This window comes from Lissotriton vulgaris, chromosome 11 (genome assembly GCF_964263255.1).
Source record: "Lissotriton vulgaris chromosome 11, aLisVul1.2, whole genome shotgun sequence".
NCBI lineage: Eukaryota > Metazoa > Chordata > Amphibia > Caudata > Salamandridae > Lissotriton > Lissotriton vulgaris.
In genome coordinates this window covers 1009286801-1009307470 of record NC_141699.1, presented here as the reverse complement: position 1 = coordinate 1009307470, position 20670 = coordinate 1009286801, and the positions used below count along the sequence as shown (strand labels likewise).

The 20670-nt window shown below is 42.3% G+C and overlaps 1 protein-coding gene across 2 annotated transcripts in view; it reads right to left on the bottom strand.

Moving 5' to 3' along the window:
• GOLIM4 (golgi integral membrane protein 4) overlaps positions 1-20670 on the bottom strand; it is a 259785-nt gene that overhangs the window by 99894 nt on the left and 139221 nt on the right. For both annotated transcript variants that reach the window (XM_086944326.1, XM_086944327.1), the window contains exons 4-5: positions 19091-19144; positions 7758-7908 (exon numbers count right to left, since the gene is read on the bottom strand). In XM_086944326.1, coding sequence (XP_086800452.1) covers positions 7758-7908; positions 19091-19144 — 205 coding nt within the window. The remainder of the gene's footprint in view (positions 1-7757; positions 7909-19090; positions 19145-20670) is intronic.

The window sequence follows — 20670 nt, the reverse complement described above, 5'->3', positions numbered from 1 at the left end:
AACAGAAGCACTTTTGTGTGATCCATATTGGTGTGCCTCACCAGGGGATGTAGCTGCGGGGCTCCGCATACACAACCACATTGACTTGCCAGTTAAAAGCAGGGGTGAAAGCAGCAGCAGGGGACTTCAAGCCCCAGGACTCATCAGGCCGGGGGGCAGAGAAAGCTCCTTGTTAGCTGCTCAGCCAGTATGAATGTGATGTCTGCGTGGAATGTTGAATGCTGGATGACAGAGAGAGTAGAATGTTAGTGTGCCTGGTGTGTGTGTGGGAATGACAGTTGAAGAGAGTGGGCTGAGCAGTAACCATCCTGCTCCTGGTGGGGTTTTCTCCTGTATAGCCTATTACCATCTTACTTGAATAAAGGAGCTTCAAGAAACTACATGACTATCCATCCTTTATTCACAACACTGTGCTATATATGGTTTTACATCTACCCCTGTAATGATCGCTCCTCCTCTAATTTGCTCAATGGGATAGCCACTCGTGTGCAGATTTAAGCGGTGGTCAGTTAAGGATGGCTGACCCGGGAAGAAATTGGCAACACCTCTAGGCTCGGAGGCCCCAAAGTCACAAGGCTTAATTGCTTACCTTTGGGTTATATTTGTTTCATGCCTTACCTCAGTGGATATAGTCAGTGTTATTGATGGTGATTTCTGACTAAAAGACTAAAAGCATATTTGTTGGTTATTTGAGACTTCTTGAAGGCCCCAAGGCATCTGAATCGACTTTGGAGGTACAGTTAAGCGCAAATTAGATTCTAGCACAGGGGTCTCCTCTGCAAAGAACATAGTTGGTACACTGGATGGTTGTATTTGAGAAGGAAGTGTGCACCTTAAATAAAGAAATCCGGAATGTTGAAAGAAGGCTATCTCCTGACCGCAATGTGGGCAGCACCATGCCCGGTTTATGCTAGGCCACCATAAGGCAGGTGTTGTAGGACGCCAACATGGACGAACACACCCATGATATTTTGACGCTGCCTCTATTATCTGAGCGGCCCATGCCCATTAAAATTGTTACCTCCACTAATGTGGCTCCCATTAAACCTGATAATTCTGCTGGTACTAAGCAAAAACAAAAACAAGGCCATAATCAGAAACAAGTTGCTATTTTAAATCAGCCAAGCCCTGCAAGGAGCGAGCCCACGCCATCTGTGGTCTCATTGACTGCACTGAGGCCAAGCAGGGCCAGTTGGGTAAGGTGATCGAGGCATTTTTGGATGTCAAGCTGCAAGAACTATACTGCTGACTGCAGTCTATTGAGGCCAAACTACCTGCATTTCCTCGTGGGCTGGACTGGACTATCAACTAGACTGTCACTAACACCACTACTAATCTGATGCGGGAGCCCAACTCTGTGGCAGATGGGAGGAGGTACCAGAACAGTGGGTTACCTGAAGGTGTTAGTGACACTAACCCAGTGACAACTCATTTACTACCCACCAAGAAGAGCAAGGGCATGGTGCTGGGGCAATTACTAGATCAGGTAACCTGGATTGACCCAGTAGCCTTTTGGCTCGGGAATCCAGCTCCCCCTCTAGGTGTTCTCTACCAGGTCCTTCAGTCATCTTGTTAGCGGTCGTGCCAACCTTGCTACCAGAGACTGTTGAGCCCACGGAGGACCTAATTCACAAATCCATTCACTGGATTCATGAATATGTGCAATACAAGCATAAATTTGATGAACTTCTCATGGAAATATGGGTGGGATGGGAGGGGGAAGATGCAAAAGGAATTTCTAGGGGATTCGATCATTCTCACCTTCACAAACCAAAGTATAGCAGGTAGTCTAATTGGGGCTTTCTCTCATGAGTATCATAGGTCGGACAACATCAAACTCTTGCTTCTTGTTTATTTTTATAGATACCTGACTAAGCAATCAATAAGCAGAGGGGCTACACATGCTGTTAATTTAGTGAGGCAGCAAGTGCTTAACATTCATGTTCAGAACCGCTTTGCAACCCTGGGAGAGTTGGCGGATATTGATTGACCTGGTGATGGACAGGCAATGAGTGAGCCCGCCCTTCAGGAAACTAGCCAAGCCCAAGCCAGCTAGTCCTTGGTCTTAGCTGTGGGGTGGACACTGTACGTTCTATACCTCCCACCCGTCCCCTGTTGCAAATGAGGGTATAGATCTTGTTGAGGGGAACTCTGCCTGCAATTCTTCTTCTACCCGCCAGGTGAAGCTACTCTACTGGAATATTGCTGGTTTAGCAAAGTTGAGAACATAATTTGGGTCACCTTCACTCAAAATTATGATTCTTTTTTTTTCAAGAGACTTGGGTTTTGGATGTTATAGGTTTGGTGCATGGTTCTAGGAAATGCTTGGGTAACTTATTTAAGCAATAACTATAAGGCTAGAAAGGTGATAGTAAGAGGTAATTGGCCAAAATTAGGGCAGGAATTGTTGGAGACTTTCTCTGTGCAATCTATTGCCAAACCGATAACATTCCTAGATTTAATCAAGGCAGCTGGGCAGGATAATATCCTCACAATTGGAATTAAGACTAACCCTATGTGGTGGGTAACTTTCTTTTCTAAAAGCCTTTATAGACATAACTAAGTCAGAAATATTTCCGCCTAGCTGGAACGGTACAATAATCAAACCACTACATAAAAAAAGGAAGACGGATGTCCCTGGTTACTTTTGCTTGATAAACATGGTCGATGTTGGTGCAAAGTTGTAGTCCATGGTTATTCTCAACTAACTTAAGAACTGGATTGAGTGCAATGATATAGTTAAAATGGAACAAGGGGGCTTCAAGCGTCGGCATTCAACAATGGATCACTGATTCAGCTTATGGGCCCTGGGGCAAAAGGTGAAGGATTAAAGTCCTCTGGACAAAATCACGACAACAAGCTATTCCCCTTAGTTTATTAGTAATCTTGCAAAAAAATGTAAAATGTAAATCTAGTATTTGGAAAGCGCGAACAGTTACCCGGAGGAATCCCGGCGCTGGGGGCCGTTGGGAAGATTAAGCTAGCTATTGCCCAGAGTCACATGGTGCTGGGCTGACCTGCCGCTGGTGCCGGGGATTGAACTGTGGGCCCCAGATTCCAATGCCTGTCGCCCTGGCCGCCGCGCCACACCTCTACTACACTATCCAAATTGGGCCCAACTGGAGCTTGACTTAGACAGGGCTTTATTGGAAAGAATACATTTAGAAAATGGGTTAAGGCAGGGCTGTGTCCTGGTCCCTATGCTGTTTTCACTGTTTCTTGCCCAAGTGTTTTGGTTGCTACCAAGTCCTTTTCATCGAAAATAGGGGGCAGACATGTGCTGTGCCTCCTTTACACAGACAACCTGCTTATTTTAGACCTCAATCAAGTAGGCCTACAGACGAAATTGAGTAGATTTAATAGGTACTTTGAGGTCAACAAACTTAAAGTGAACTTAAAAGAAAAAAATAATAATTCCCTCTGAAAAACACGAAACTGTTCAAGTGGTTTCTGGTTAATAGGATGGAGGAAGTCGTTTCCTCTTACAAATACTTTGTATGATGTTCACAAAATAGCTGAACTGGGCCCTAGATAAAGAATTGGTTAAGACATTGGCAGTCTCAACTGCAGGAGGCCTAGTACGTTTTAAGAATACCTTTGGTGGCCCATGATGGACCCCCTTTGTGACAGCCTACAATGTCTTTATTGGGATGAAGTACAGAGCGAACGCCGGAGAAGTGCGAGAACAAATGTTTTAAAAAAATTGTTAGGTCTCCCAAAAGGTGGGATGGACCCGGCAATAACATTGGAAGAGGATCTGCAGGCCTGGAATTTCTTTGCCTACAAAGTAACTTTGCGATTTTGGCATACACTCTTGACCTCTGAGGTACAGAAGATATCAGTTCCTTGTGCTACTGAAATTGGAAGGAGTGATCCCAAGATGGGTGGCGCAAGTCAGAAACTGATTAGATAATATCGCTGGGAGCTTAAAAATGGAGAAATGTATTATGGCTGAGGACTCTCACCTTTTGAAAAAATAGATCTAGAGTCCTTACATTACTAACCGAAACGTATTTTAAACTAAGATTATTTAGTGGAGTTATTGCTGAATCCTAGGGTGCTACAGTTACATAGCGATAATCGAGTACTCAAGCTTTATCTGTTCTGGTACTTGGGGGGTACGGTCACTAGATCATGCCAGCACTTGGAATGGTTGGGGGGGGGGGGGGGGGTGTCTGGAATGGGGTTAATTTTAATGTACTATTTTAAACTGTATTTATGTACATAATGATTTAAAGACGAGAGTCTAAACATTAATCAACTTGAACCTAGCTTACAAGCTTACATGTATGTTGATTTATTCTAAATCTTTTCTTACAATACTATTCAAACAATGACAAATTTCCACTGTAGTAGTGTCGGAGTATAAATGGCCTATTACAGTTTTTACATTGAAATATGTGATATACCTAATCATTGGATTTAATCAGTACACTGCATCGTTAATAAATAAGTTGAATACTGTGGGAACTAAAGGGGTCCTTACTGATCTCATGAGGTCTCCTTTGGAACCAATCTAAATTTGGCTGGATTCCCTGAAGGTAACAAAAAGTTTTGTGAGCCTAGGGCCTATGATTCTGGTCAGAAACAAGTAGAAGGCCATGTCAGAAACAGCGCTCCTTCATCACTGCACCTTGGCCAGCCTATTCATTTGTGCAGCATGCTCTCAAGACAGGATTCAGAATGAGCACCTTAATTGCTCCCTAATGTAGAGCCCACATTCCTCTACTACTTCCCGCTTCATACCATGTCCAGCCCGATTATATAATTTCTATTCACTGTACTTAAACTTTGCACACAGCTTGTCAAGATAATGTAAGATTTTTCTTTTCACATTGTACTTGTTACTCACCTGCACTCCAACCAAATACACAGAGACAAATGTCTTAATTTCTCCCTTGTACAGAGATCTATACAGATTGCAACTGCAATAAGCAGTGAAAAATTGCAGCAGCACTCCAACCAATGGTCTTTTGGTAACCGGATGCTTGTCATTTGCAGTCTTTCTGCTACAGTTAGTAAACAATTTAAACAGGATGTTTTCCCATAGGATGTAATTGCAAAATGGCATCAGAGATCTAAGGGCAACAACTCCCACAAGTCATTCTTGCTCTCAAACCAAATACAGGACATGCATGCTCCTGAACCAAAGGAAGGATGTATCTCAGCAGTTTAAGGACTCCTTCCAGATACACCAGCGGTAAAAAGAATCTGAAGATGATGGGCACTTTCTGAGGAATTGCTGGATTATAACCGAAATTAGTAAGTCATGTTGACTACACCCATGGTCGACACCCAAAGATAAAACTTTGTTTTAAGAAAATTCTAAACCCATCCCCTAGATGGAGGAATAATGCATAGCTTGAGAAACTAAAATAGTTTCACACTGCAAAACATTTGTCTTTTGGAAGAGTCTCTGGTCTGACAAAATCAAAGAGATCAGTCTTGAGTGGAAAGGATGCCAAACACTGGATTCTCTGCAAAAGTAGGAAGGTGCACAACAAATTAAGAGCCAATCACTGAAACAGAAGGGCGGATAAAGAGCAGCATGAGCAACCAGGCAATTCAGAGTGAAGGTTTTGTTTCAGAATCATAAAAATTATCAAAATTAAAACAAAGTGAAGTATTGCAATGACTTGCAAAAAACAACCAAATACAAAGAAAATAAATTGACATTCTCCAAACGAATTACTAAACCGTAAAGGCAAAAATACCAAACTGTTAGAACTGGGGGGGTCTCTAGTTGGCAGAGGTATGTAGGTACCTTTGACCAAATAGGGACCCCTGCTACTAGTCAGGGTAAGGGGGGATACATTCTTTAGATAACCCCTATTCACTCCCTTGGTAGCTTGGCACGAGCAGACAAAAATCCAACATACACAGTTTAAAAATATGACTTTAAAAATGTTTCAAGAACTTGTACCATCGAAATCTATGGATGCGTGACTTTGCACCAAAGTACCTGGAGATGCGACAAAAGTTTCCAAGCCAAACAGCTGCAGTGTCGAAAAACAGAGATGCAACACTCCTCAGAACGTGAGGAGGCAATGAGACAGCCCTGCTCCATGCAGCGGACAGGTTTGCGTCGAGTCCGGTCTGTAGGCGGAGCGAAGCGTCGAGTCTTTGTGCCGGTTCTGGTTTGCAGGTGATGCGTTGGGAAAGAGTCTCGCACAGGTATGATACGTAGATCTTCGAGATGCGACAGCGATCGATGCGGGGGCATTGCGCGGCCTCAGTCCTCTTCAGCCGCGATCCCTCGATGCATCGGTTCTTGCAGCAGCAACAGGCGCTTTGACAAACTACTTGCGCCTGCCAGACGCGCCGGTGAAACGTGCAGCCAGAAGAGCGATGCAACAGGTTTTGCTGTTTTTTTCATGCTTCTTCTTGCAGCTCCGAAACAGCAGCAACCACCTCCAGAGGCCCCACATCTTGATCAATCACTCTAGGCAGGCCAGAACTCACACAGCAGAGTTCAGGGGGAGCTGAGGTGAAGTCTTTTTGTTCCTGGGACGTCAAAACAGGAGGCCGCTCTCCTCAGGCCCTTGGAGATCTTCTTCAGGCAGGGGACACAGCACACAGCAAAGTCCTACTCCTTTCCTTGGCAGAATAGCAACTGCAGGTTAGCCCCAGAGCACACAGCAAGGGCAGTCCTTCTCTTCAGTTTCTCCAGCTCTTCTCTTCAGCAAAGGTTCCTTTTGGATTACAGGAGGATCTAAAGTTAAGGGGTTTCAGGTCTCACATGTATACCCCAAAGTTCTTTGTTCTCTAGGATAAGATGGGCCAAGGCCATCAGAGACACCGCAGGAGGTTGAGCCAGGATTATGGAAGGCAGGCACAGCCCTATTCAGGCCCAGGTTCTACTCCTCCCACCACTCCAAATGCAGATTGGTCTATTCAGCCTAGTGCTGACTCTCCCAGACTCCTGGAGCCACCCCAGCTACTGTCCCTCTCAAACCAGACAGTCAATCCACAAACAGGCAGAGGCACACAAACGTTGAACAAGAAAATAGCCACTTTCTAAAAGTGCTATTTTCAAACACAGAATTTACAAACCATCTTTACTAAGAGACGTGTTATTAAATTCTGAGTTCAGGGATACCAGACTCCAATTTTCTATATCACTCCTATGGGAAGATAAGCAGGTAAACAGGTTACACAGCATTCCCCATTCTGGAGTATGGGCAAGATAGCCTTTCAATAGTGAAATACTGCCAATTTCGTTTTTCACAATCAGGACGTTACACACACTAGTACATGTCCTACCTTTCATATACACTGCACCCTGCCCAGGGGGGTACCTGGGGCCTACCATAGTGGTGTCCTATGTGTAAGAAAAGGGAAGGGTAAGGCCTGGCAAGAGGGTGCACTGGCCAGGTCAACATGGCAGTTAAACTGCGCACAGGCACTCTACGGTGGCAGGCCTGAGACATTTTTTCAGCGCTACTTATGTGGGTGGCATCATTAGTGCTGCTAGCCCACTATTAGCATTTGCGTTACCGGCCCTGGCACACTCAGTGCACTTTACTGGGGACCTACTGGTAAGACAAATATGCCAATCATGGATAACCAATCACAATTTACACAGAGAGCATATGCACTTTAGCACTGATCAGCTGTGGAAAAGTGCCCAGAGTCCTATAGCCAACAACCACAGGTCTGGTAAAACAAAGGAGGAAGAAGCCAAAAGTTTGGGGATAACCCTGCAAAAAGGCCCATTTCCAACACAAACAAACTACAGCAAAAGAAAATTCTCTTACCTTTCATTTTGGACATTTCTTTCTCTTTTTCCTGCTGTAACTGAAAGTATTTTTCTTTGTGACTGCCCAAAGATCTGGTCAGATCCTCACCAAGTTTTTGATGCTCAGTCTGGAGGTCACTGTGCTGCTTTCGGAGATCTTCATGTTGGTTCTGAAAATACCAGTATTAACCATTTAACAAAACTCAGCAAACATATAAGAAATGCATTCGCATTCCTAAAGTTCCTCTCTTTACAACTTGCTATAAGCTTTCCAAGTAGATAACAGAAAATATGGCAAAACTACAGTGTAGTGAGAATAAAATGCCCCGTTATCCCATACGCATGTGGCCTCGTCTCAATGGTCCATAAATAACCAATGATCATCTGGGTTTTACTTTTACTATAGAAAAACAAAAGTGATGGACACACCCACTGTTGTAAAAGAATAAAGTTTGTGTTATTTGGTGAAAAAAAATGAATATTGCAACAAGTTTAAACAAATGTAATCACCTACTGTAGAAATCTATGTACACTTAATCGTAAACCCTATCTATTTACAACTCCCAGTATAGACCGAACAAGCACAGCATAACAGCCAAGCAATACAGTCTTTAACTACAGTGTAGTGAGAATAAAATGCCCTGTTATCCCATACGCATGTGGCCTCGTCTCAATGGTCCATAAATAACCAATGATCATCTGGGTTTTACTTTTACTATAGAAAAACAAAAGTGATGGACACACCCACTGTTGTAAAAGAATAAAGTTTGTGTTATTTGGTGAAAAAAAATGAATATTGCAACAAGTTTAAACAAATGTAATCACCTACTGTAGAAATCTATGTACACTTAATCGTAAACCCTATCTATTTACAACTCCCAGTATAGACCGAACAAGCACAGCATAACAGCCAAGCAATACAGTCTTTAAGTAGTGATTTGGCTTCACAGTGAAACGCATCTTCTATGGATGGTTATAGTAGCACAAACAAATGCACATAAATATGTATGATGCAAAAGTAACTGCATCAACCTGTATAATCTATAACTAACTGCCAAAGTTGTGTTTATTGTTGTATTCAGGAGTGTTTCTCAAGGAGACAACTTGTCTCAGGTAATAACAGTACACAACATCTCACAATATTTCTAAAAGTTCATATTTAATTTTGGATTTGTTCTCTAGTTCATTATATGCATTTCCTCTCCAACACACCACATTGCAACATTTTTTAGCAAAGTAAATGTTTGCGGTCCTATGTGATTTAGTCACTGTATAATATTCTACTAGCCAGGAGAGCGGCAAATGTATAATGAGGGGCCGCCCTATGCAAAACTAATAGCCAATGGTTAGTCCATTTCGAAATGGGTCCAACTCCTTTGCATAATCTGGTAGACTCTGGGGCTCCAGGAGACTAAAGTGAGAAGGACTAGATCATTTGTAGGAAATAACTCAACCCTCTCCACATCTACGGCAGGAACCTACAGAGGCAGCATAAACCTTATTTACTGCTTCCAGGGTAAATCACATCCTTTGTAGGACTTTGAATAGCAGCAATTTATATATATTGTAAATTCACTCTTCTGCTTCGGATAGTGTGCAAAGTTTACAGAGAAGAAGAGAACTGCAGCATAATAGTGGAGATAAACTACAGAAATCAGACAACTTAGTTTTGCAGGACTGCCTTCCTAGACTACTCCTCTAGAAGGAGCAACTATGCAGGGGCTGCCCTACAGTAATGTCAAAGGATGCATTCCCTGGAAGCATTTTGAAGCCTGCCAAGCTCTGCAAATGCAGAACATGAAGCATTTCATTGTTGCCCGCAGATACCATCTAGGAGATTAAGAAAAATCAATTTACCTCTAATAGTACATTTTGAATTCTTAGTCCAGTATACCCTCAATCACCTAAATTAGAAAAGGTGGTAAAGCAGGAAACACATTAAGAGAGACTGGTACACCACAGGGAAGTGAAAAGCTTTCAGAGTGTCTGTAGGCCTAGGCCAGCATGAAAAAGGATCAGGATTGCTTGCAGAACTCCATAAGCCAACTCACTGGTAGTTTATATAAATAGAAGCAAGTACATGAAAAGTAAATGAATCTGACTGAACTATAATGGAAAAAAGTATGCAGAAAAATGAACTTGAATTAAGCATTTTGATGTATGAGATAGTACATAAAGACGGAGAATTTGAAATGGAATTCCGCCTTACAATGACTGATCCCAATGAAAGTTTGGTCTCCTTTACTTAAATGTCTGATAGCTTTAAAAGCCCAGGAACAAGTGTGTCTTAAGTATACAATCTTGAAAAAAGCAATGTACCTCACTATCCGTGCTTGAGGGCTCCTGGATTCGGAGTGTAACGGTTTTTTAACAGGATCTCTGTCATCTGGGCACATGTATCAAAACCGGTCGACTGGGTTAGTACTGGACGTCTCGATAGGGAGAGTTTGGCATTCAAATTAAAAGTGCACCCTCAACGTTTGTCCAGGTTCAGCTAACTATGGCTTGTGTACAGTCTGCATCACAATGAAAGACATAATAATGCTAGCATTACAAAGTTATGCTCCACATAGATCACTAAAGCTGTGGCCATTTAGCCCCTCCACAGTGTGGTTGTGCTTTGGGGATAACAACAGCAATAACGCCATTGGGACAGTACCAACCAAGCGACTAAGTAGCATCCACCAAATTTGGGAACCAGCCTGTGCCATGGAGTGTCATATAAAGCAAATCTGTTAGGGTAGTGTGTATTTACACTGGGGGAAGGTGAAAGGGCAGGTCCCTATAGTTTCCAGCTTTATGAACTCCAGGTCCAGCAGATTAAACAAGCACTGGCGTTGCCAATAGGTCTCGCAGTAGGAAAGTTGGAGCTATTACAATTGCAAATAACAATGCCTTTTATTTTTGTTTTCATTTTAAAAACATAAAGGGCTGTCATTTACAAAACCAATAGCTCCAACTTTCCAACTGCGAGACCTATTGGCAACGCCAGTGCTTGTTTTTCTTTTCAGGGTTGCTGCCAGATACAGGGGGAGGGGTAGCTGGGAGAGGGTGCCTTACTATTTTTGCCAGCCTTAGGTATCTTGAATCGCTGATATTTTGAATGAAACCCTCAAGTTTCCCAGCCTCGTGAAGGAATAAAACGTTTAACAGAAAGAAAAATACACATTATTCCTAACATTTTACAAATAATGGAGGGGTGCGCTTAACAATGGTGAGTTGGCAAGTGACCTCGAAGAGTCTCTTGGCTGGGATGCAATAAACAGCCTGGAATGAGAGAAACCACAGAGCGAGGGTAGGCGGAGAAAGGGCGGGAGGCACGGGGGAGGGTGCTGCAGTCTTCCCACTGTCTCTGATTCGCCCCAGCTCAGCAGTACTGACTGTGCAAACAGAGACTTTGCTTTATTTCGGGTTTCACTGCCTCCACGTTGGGGTGGGGGAGGTGAGTTGGGCATGCCTGGTGACTCACTGTCATAATGCTACTAATTCACAGCTGAGAGCTGCGTTGCCAATTCTTTTTTTTTATTTCTAAAGTTTGCCGTCCCTGTGCGGGGGCGTTCTTTTTATGTGAACCTCTAGTTACCAGGCCGTTGTTTTGAATGCAGATCGGTCGTCGCGGAAAACCGCTCCCGTCGTTTCTGTTTGGAGGACTCAGATTTCCGAGAACTCCAGCCGTCTCGTGATAGGTGTCAGTGGTTCTGACGGGCCGGCTGCTTTCAGCTTGCACGCGGAGCTACATGTGCCGTATCAGAAAGGCGAGACACAAGTCACGGGGTGACGTACACCGTCACCTTCTTATAAGTAAAGACTTGGCAGAGCTCGCAATTTGTAGTAGCGGGCAGCTTGACACAACTTATAAAGAAATTATTTAATTAAGATTATAAAGGCTGAGTCACAGAGAGTCAGAGAAAGAAAGGGACACTGAGGGAGAGAGATGTGTGTGCGTGAAACAGACGAGGCGCATTGGTTTGAAGCACATCACTGAGAGAGTAATAGAAAGAAAGGGACACTGAGGGAGAGAGATGTGTGTGCGTGAAACAGACGAGGCGCATTGGTTTGTAGCACATCAAAGGGCTTCTCCTCCTGTTTCGGGAAACTGAAAGTACGGCCGGAGCTACATGTGCCGTATCAGAAAGGCGAGACACAAGTCACGGGGTGACGTACACCGTCACCTTCTTATAAGTAAAGACTTGGCAGAGCTCGCAATTTGTAGTAGCGGGCAGCTTGACACAACTTATAAAGAAATTATTTAAACTATTTAATTAAGATTATAAAGGCTGAGTCACAGAGAGTCAGAGAAAGAAAGGGACACTGAGGGAGAGAGATGTGTGTGCGTGAAACAGACGAGGCGCATTGGTTTGAAGCACATCACTGAGAGAGTAATAGAAAGAAAGGGACACTGAGGGAGAGAGATGTGTGTGTGCGAAACAGACGAGGCGCATTGGTTTGAAGCACATCAAAGGGCTTCTCCTCCCGTTTCGGGAAACTGAAAGTACGGCCGGCCTGGGGCCGGCCATGAATAATTAGGGGAGGAGAAGCCCTTTGATGTGCTGGGCTGGCCCTGAATGCGCGTGCATGTTTAATCACGTGGTTCACGTGAACTGCATGCAAACCGCAGGGCTGAAAGCCCTTTGGTTTGACGATGTTTTCGCCACTTGAATTCTCGCTCCGCTCGATGCGCTTGCGCACATCGATAGGTCGCGAGACCTAAAAATGGATGGTAGAAGGCAAGACTATTCTTTTCTGAGAAGAACATGATAAAGAGATTAAGAGGTTTTTTTTGCAACAATCCATGTATTCAACTCTGTAATGTGCAACGATTTTACAAGTGGACTAGCTAATAGCTCAATAAACTGATTGAAATATGTAATTGTATTTTTGGAAAAATAAATAAATGTTTCCTCTTCAACATTAATCAATTGGCACTGACAAGAAATAGAAGTTTGGTTGCAGCTGGTAATACCCCAAATTCTCTGAGTCTTTGATTCCTACATAGCCATGTCAAATTTGTTTTCACTGTACAGGAGACGCTATATGCCAGACCAAGTGAAGCACAGTAATGCTTGCCCTGCTTTTACCTTACACTGCCGCCCCCCCCCCCACAAAAAACACATACACACAAAGGAGCTAAATGTTCACTAAGGTAGTAAAGTATCTATCTGTAGAAAACAAACATTCTGTTGTAGAACAAAAATAGAATATCTGCGAAGACCGAAGTACAAGTGAAATTCCTTTTATCTATTACAATATTTTTTACATACCAAAGGCATTTTATCTTTGATGTAATAAAAATCCCAGGCAAGATACCAATGACATGAAATATGGACATCTTTTGCCTGGTTAGCTATACTAATCTAAAGCACAAAATGCTTTACTGATAATAATTTTCACCAGTAAAACAAATGATAGGACACTGTTGGGTAAGGTTTTTCCGGTTTTGTTCCTAATCAGCCTCTCACTTTACACAGTACACCATCGCTTCACGACAACAGTGGCTGGAGATATGAAAGCTCAAGGACACCTGTGTAACATTGCAATATTACACTACACTGCAGCTACTGCAACTCCCTGGCTCTCAAAAAAGTGTCTTGGTAGAGAAAAGTGAGCTTTCCGAAGTGGCGAATGCTCTAAAAATATGGAAAATGCGAAAGCCAGTGGAAGTGACCGCATCCCTACTGAAGTCTATAAAACGTTTTGTAAAGGAGCTTCTTCCTTATTTAACAGCTCTGTTCAATCAAATGGAGAACCCAAAGTCATTGAAAGAGTCTATAATAGTCAGCTTTCTAAAAGATAAAAACTCTGCTACTTTCAATTCATATAACCCAATAAGCTTGTTAAATGCGGACCATAAGCAATTCATAAATTTTTGGGTGGAGCGGATTGCTTAAAGGGCCCAATTGATGATACATTAAGAACAGAATGAGTTCCTTCCCAACGATCTATGGGCCAGATGTAGGTAACTTCAATTTAGCAAGTACTTAATAGCGATTTTTACCGAATCGCTATTAAGGATTCGCTAAATTGAATGTAGGTAGGATTCGCTAAAATATTAGTGATTCCTTAATAATGAATCGTAATTGAGATTCGTTATTAAGGAATACCTAGCCATTCATTCCTATGCGCTAGGAGGCCCATAGGAATGAATGGGAAGATATTCACTATTAGCGATTCGGTATTACAGACTCGCAAATAGCGGGAGCTATTTCAAGGGAGCCAGGGAGTCCAAAGGACACCCTGGACTCCCCTGAAATGTACTTTTGTGCACATGTGGCGCACATCCATGCCCTAAGGGCATGGATGTGTGCCACATGGCACATTTAAAAAAGCAAAAAAGTGCTTTTTAAAAGGAAATCGCTACTTACAACCAACCTGAAGTTGGTGGTAATTAGCGATTCCTTAAGGCTGAAGTGCACTATTTTTAGTGCTACGTACATTGCATTTAAGGAATCGGTATTTCTGATTCCTTAAATGCAAGAGCAAAATAAAGAATCGCTATTTTGCGATCCCTTATTTTGCAAGTAGGTTTGAACTCACCTACATTGCACTCAGCCAAGTACCGGTCGGTAACGCAGAAATTGAGCGAATTTCTGCGTTACCGCACGGTATTTGGCCACCTACATCTGGCCCCAAGTCTGCAAACATTTGTGATACGAACAATGGATTATTTTTCAGTTACTAAAGAAAAAGCGGTGGTTTTAATGATGGACGCTGAAGAGTCATTTGATTTAGTAAACTGGAAAGCATTATTTTAGGTTTTAGAGAAAGTTGGATTTGCTGTTCAATTTTTAACTAAGCTTAAGAAGCTTTATTATTAGGCAGAGGCAAAGATCATTGTTAATTCCAGAGAAGCTGGGATACTGAAGATAAATAAAGGCCCTGGGCATGGCTGTCTCAGATTCTTTTTACTTTTCTAATTGAACCCTTGGCGATCAGGATTCATAACGACAAATCAATTCAGCCACCTATATAAAGGGATGTCCTAAATGAAGTTATTTGCTGATTACATTATATTTGAGAGCCAATTGCGTGAATATACAGCGAGCTTTAAATAAAATTCCAGGTTTTACGGGTATAGGGAGCTACAAAATAAACAAATCAAAAATGTAACTTTTAAAATTTAAAGTACTCCATATGGATCTTCCATCTAACTTGTAGTCGATCTTTCAGCACCTTATTCATTATTTAGGAATTTACGTCACCAGCAATTTTTACAAATTTTTCAATTGAAGTATAGCATGATACTTAGCAAGGTACAAGCACTACTCATTAGGTTGACTCTCCTACCAGGGTCTCTGATTGAAGGGTAGCATTAATTAAAATATCTATTCAACCATTATTTCCATTTCGTTTTTAAATTTCCCTGTAAGAATTCCGATCATATTTTAAATAACTTGATACCATCTTTCAAAAATGTATATGGTACAATAAACACCTAGGGTGAGGATGACAACATTACATCAGACAGTTGTGGGTGGGTTGGTGCTACACCATCTTCCGACCTATTACTGGGCAAATTTTTAGATAACATGGTTAAGCTTTCAGTAGCATTAATGGTTTTCAATAATTTTTTATTTAACATTTTGATCAAAGAAAGAGCAATGAAGTTACCGACATTGAAGTTACCGGGCCCACGGAACACTCGTGGAGCGTAGGCCCACAATCTTCGGTGCAACAGGTGCTCAGGGCTTGGACTACAAGTAGCCCAATGCACAACTTCGGGAAAGCTCGGGAAGTCTATGCACTAGCAAACGTACTGGATGTCCAGGAGTTCCGGTCCCACATCTCTCATGATGGCTACAGGTCTCAGCTCTGCTGAGATCTCGTGTCGGCCTCGGAGATGTCTGGAAGTCTGTGTCCTGTGTTGCAGATTCTTCGGGATCAGACGGGAGCCTTGAAAATTTAGACCGGCAAGATGCTTTTTGGTGCCTGTTTAAACAGGGGAGTCACTCCTTGACCCCAAGGGAGATTATTCTGTCTTCTAGTCGAAATAGAATGATGAAGTTCCAGGATATATGTTACAGAGTTTCGTCCAGGGTAATCTGAAGTCCTAGGGACTGGGTTCCTATACTTATATTAATTTTAGGGGATGGACTAACTCTAAGGTCCGACCTATGGGAGGACCTGGGGAGGGGGTGGAGTTTTGTCCAGCAGCAGGAGGTCAGACTTGTGTCTGTGGCAGCAGCATCCATTTTGTGATGCCGGGGCTCTTTTAAACTATTACCGGTGAGGTAAGTGTGTACAGGTCTTCTCCCTTCTACTGCCACCGCCAGGACTGGCAGGGGGGGGGGGGTAGGATTCCAATGTGTTTTTTTAAACCAAACATGACATATTTTGATGCAGCCATTCCAAAGTTAGCATTTACCGCAAAGTTATAATGCACTTAAGACTATATGGTATGGCTGTATCACAGAACTGCTATAAGGCATGGATTCCGAAAGCTGCAGAGGGGCTCACATCATGTGTGGGCACCCTCTCACCCTAAACCAAGCACTCTGCCTTCAGGATTGTCAAGGCATGCCATAGGAGTGACTTATAGGTTTATATGCATCTGTATATATAGGTATACTACATCTTAGTAAGGGGTGCTTACACCACCTTACCCAGGTTGCAAGAGCAGGCCTTTGGTGCCGTTTTGGAAGGCTTCCCAGGGGTGGCATAATAGATGCTTCAGCCCCTGGTAGGCCTCTGGGGTATCTATGCCCTTGGTACCTAAGGTACCATATACTAGGGACTCACAAGGGTAACCCAGTGACCAATCTGGAGTGTACCTAATGTACATGCAAGCAGTTTAGAGAGGAAACCGCAAGGCTGGGGTCCAGGTTAGCAGGGCCCCAGCCAGAGTACAGTCGATAAATCAGTGAAACACAGCAAAAAGTGGGGGTAACCATAGTAGGCAGATCCTACTCTCCTACATTTACTAGACTGCAAGATTGTGAACATTGGGGGCTGGTTTTATTAAAAGCAACATTACAATCATGAAAGGCCAAAAAATGTAATAAATCTGGTGACTTTTACAAAGGTTTGAACTTGATTTTACAGTTTAATTTCAGGTAAATATTGTTTTTTTAAAAAAAAATTAATTATCAGGTAATGAAGGAAGAAACAGATGTGTTAATTCATCTTTTTAGTGAAAAACTCTCGTCTTTTTCAAAAATACTCCAATCAAACAGTAAAACCTGAAATCTTTGAGAAAATGTATCTAAATACCAACAGAAGGCTGACTATTGGTGAGTGCCAATATCTCTGTGGGTTTAAGAATAAAAATAATGTAATTTTATCAAGGTGGTTAGCATATTTTTTGTTGCATAGGACGTTTCCATCTGACCCTAATTAACGTTTTTAATCGAAGGTAAGCATTAAAGCAGACTGGGTACATATTTTTTAAAGGTCCCAGACTATATCAGCTTTGGAGTGAGGTTTTTTCTGAAATTAATAAAAGTTCCAAGCTATAATTCCGCCACAGCCCATGTTGGTTTGATTTTGCTCATCGCATCTGGCGAGTAGGAAAAAATAAGCACTCAATATTTCATCTCGATAGCCCAAGCGGTGGACCGCTCATTAATCTTGCAGTGTTAGAACACAACTAATGTCCTTACATCTCAAAAATTGTTTGATAAAATGAACAGGACCAAAATCTTTGAGGAGGCATATGCACGGTGAGTAGGGGCTCTTACCAGGTACGGACGTACACTAGGAAAGACGTCAGTAGACCAATGACTACGGATAACAAGTCTAAAGACGAACCAGAAGTCTTGGGAGACATATAGACTGCGATAGTGTACGCCTTTGATAACAAGACCCCACTGTGGGTTGGAATTATCACCACAGAGAACGATTAGACCTACAGAGAAGAAAGCCTTGATAAAGTCGCAGGGCTAATTCCCATGTTCGCAAAAAAACACGTCGGCTGTTGGAAGATCCGAGGAATAAAAGAAAAAAACGAACAAGAACTTACTTATCTGTGTTAATTTGTGCGTACACTTTGCACTTTGATAATTCTGTTACAATACTATTGTGTGCTGGGGATTTTTTCTTCTGAGCATCTGACCTCTATCAAATGGTTTATCATGATTGAAAAACTGTTGAACTGAACTGATTAACTTCGTTCTTATTGCCCATTGAATTGTTGATCATGGACTACATGAATGGCTTGATATACCACTGAGGCGCTTTATGTACCATTTACTCTGTTAAAGCTATACCGTTTTAGAAGTTACATCTATACGTTATTGTCTTATGTGTAATGTATCAAAACTGAGAAACCTAGAGGCACTCTGTCTTTAATAGAGGAACTTGAGAATTGAAATTGTTTGAAATAGCTGCTGCACTAGAGCACTTTGTTTTCCAACATTCTTCAATGTCTTCTCCAGTGTTTACAGGGCCCCCTTCATCCTGAGGCCTCCGGTTGGGGGCAGAGGGGGTACCTAAGGGCCCCCCCCCTGTAAAATCCTGCACTGTGTGGCTGGCACCGTGGGGTGCCTGCTACAGGGTCACACACACACACACACACACACACACAGGGTCACACACACACACACACACACACACACACAGGGTCACACACACACACACACACACACACACACACACACACACAGGGTCACACACACAGGGACACACACACAGGGACACACACACACACACACACACACACACACACCCACACACCCACACCCACACCCACACCCCCACCCCCACCCCCACACCCACACACACACCCACACACACCCATTTCCCCAAAGCAGCCTGTATTGTCGGTTGGAACACAGGCTCCCATAGGGAACAATGGGACTCCGACCGAACAGTGCTCGGTTGCATCGTAATCGGTCGCACATAACCACCGACTGCGAGTCGGTTGGTTCCCGAATACAAGACTGTATCGGGCGGAAATGAGGCCCTATGTTAAATTTTTCCACTGAAGTGCAAAACTCCATACATGGAATTTTAGTTGCATCCATCCCCTTGGCTTTCGAGAATGCTTTTGAAAATAAAAAGTACTATTTAATGTATCTTTATTTGCATCACTACTGAAACAGACTTCATGAAGCCTGGTCAGCATCCAATATGTTGATGTTATGGACTTAAATAAGCCTGATTTTAGAGAGGGCTTTTAGTTTTGTTTAGATATTATTTCTACTCCTACATCATTCCCTTGATCTGCAACTGCAAAAGAATCCGAGACTATGATTGTCTTTCAACCCCCCCCCCCCCCCCCCCCCCAAAAGGTAAACAGCTGGATTATTGTAGTGTTTGCCACAGAATTGTTTTTTAGATAGTTTTATTTTTACAACTTGCCAATATATTTTTGATGACTGTACAGAAATATTCTTAGAAAGGTCTCAAAGTACCCACCTTTAACATTTGGTGTTGTGCACTGAGTGCGCTGTATCTGTTGTTGGAATCTTGCTAAAATATAAAAAAAAAATAGATATAAACTTTGGTGAAAAACACTGTTACAACACTGGTAGCTTTACTATGAAAAGTTTATAATATATAATTTCCAAGTAATAAAGGGCATGGGAAGGGTCTATAGAAACTAGTTTGCATGTTAAGTTATCCTGTAGCAGGTAATACATCCAAACAATGAACTAGTTAGTCTTTTGATACTTGGGAAGGGCAAGGAAGCCCGTGGACTATGCACTAAAGGCACGTTCGAATGGATCAAATCTACATCAGCATTGTCTACTACTGCAAGATCAGAATCCTTGGCCTTGACATTAAGCACTGCATTGACTCTCTTATTAGTAGAAGCTACAATTGACATTAATAGGTTTCTTATCCAGCAGAATCTTCCAGGTTGCTTTTTCTAATTTAATAACAAACCGTAAACATTCAGAAAAATAAGGGACAGGACCTTACTGGAAACATGAACAAGAACATTGTCCACCATGTATTCTGAACCCATGAAGTAGTTACACAAGATATGAACCAATTTCCAGTTTCTGCTAGAACTATTACCTTGAGTGGGATATTACTCAAGAAGTGCTACTTTTGCAAAGCAGGTCACATTAAATAAGGCATGGAAATGTAATGTACACATATGTATCAAATTAGTCGAATAACACTTCAAGGCTACTTGTTGTTTAACACTTTTTCCCCAAAGCCACTTTGAGTGCTTTAATACTATGGGTATGCAATTGTAGGGACCTTTTCAAACAAAGATATACAAAGAAGCTTAATAAGACCATAAAAACTGGAACATACAAATACTGAATAACACTACTTGTATGGCACTTAAACTACTCCTTTATACAAAACAGTGGCCCCATGCAAAAGGATTTCATCAAAACAATAAATATAGACACAATCAATTCTATATTACATTTGACATATCCAGCCGGACAGAGGTCACAATTTTTACTTAATGAAGAAAAAAGAAAAAATAATTCCTTCAACAAGAAATATAAGCCTCTATTGCCTAGGAGAAGGGGGGGGGGGAAGGGAAACAGAGCAATTATTTTACAAAAACACACAGATAAGAGTCAACTTAGAATCTTGTTGGGCATGGTGGAGCTGTGGTGTCTGTGTTGGCGGGTGACCGGAGCGTTGTTCAGGTACCTTGCTTATCACGATGAGGGTGCAATAGCGTACTTGGGTAAGTTAAGTGGTACACCTTACTGAGATACGTGCAGTGGGCAATTTGTGTTGAGCGGGGTGTAGTAAAGTGATGGCGTGAGCTGCAATGTCGGCGATAAATAAATGGTCGTGTTACCGAGGGCATTTATAACCGAGGTATTGTAGTGCCTCAAGATGGATGTCGGAGTGAACAAATTAGAAAGATATCAGTTATTCCGAGTGATAGAATCTAGTAACGGCGCAGTGAAAATAGATAACGGACTATAGTGATCAATCGTGATAATACGGCGCATAACGGATTTGCCAGCCAGAGAAATAACCGCACTGAGTGCAAGCGTGAATTCTTGTGAACTAAG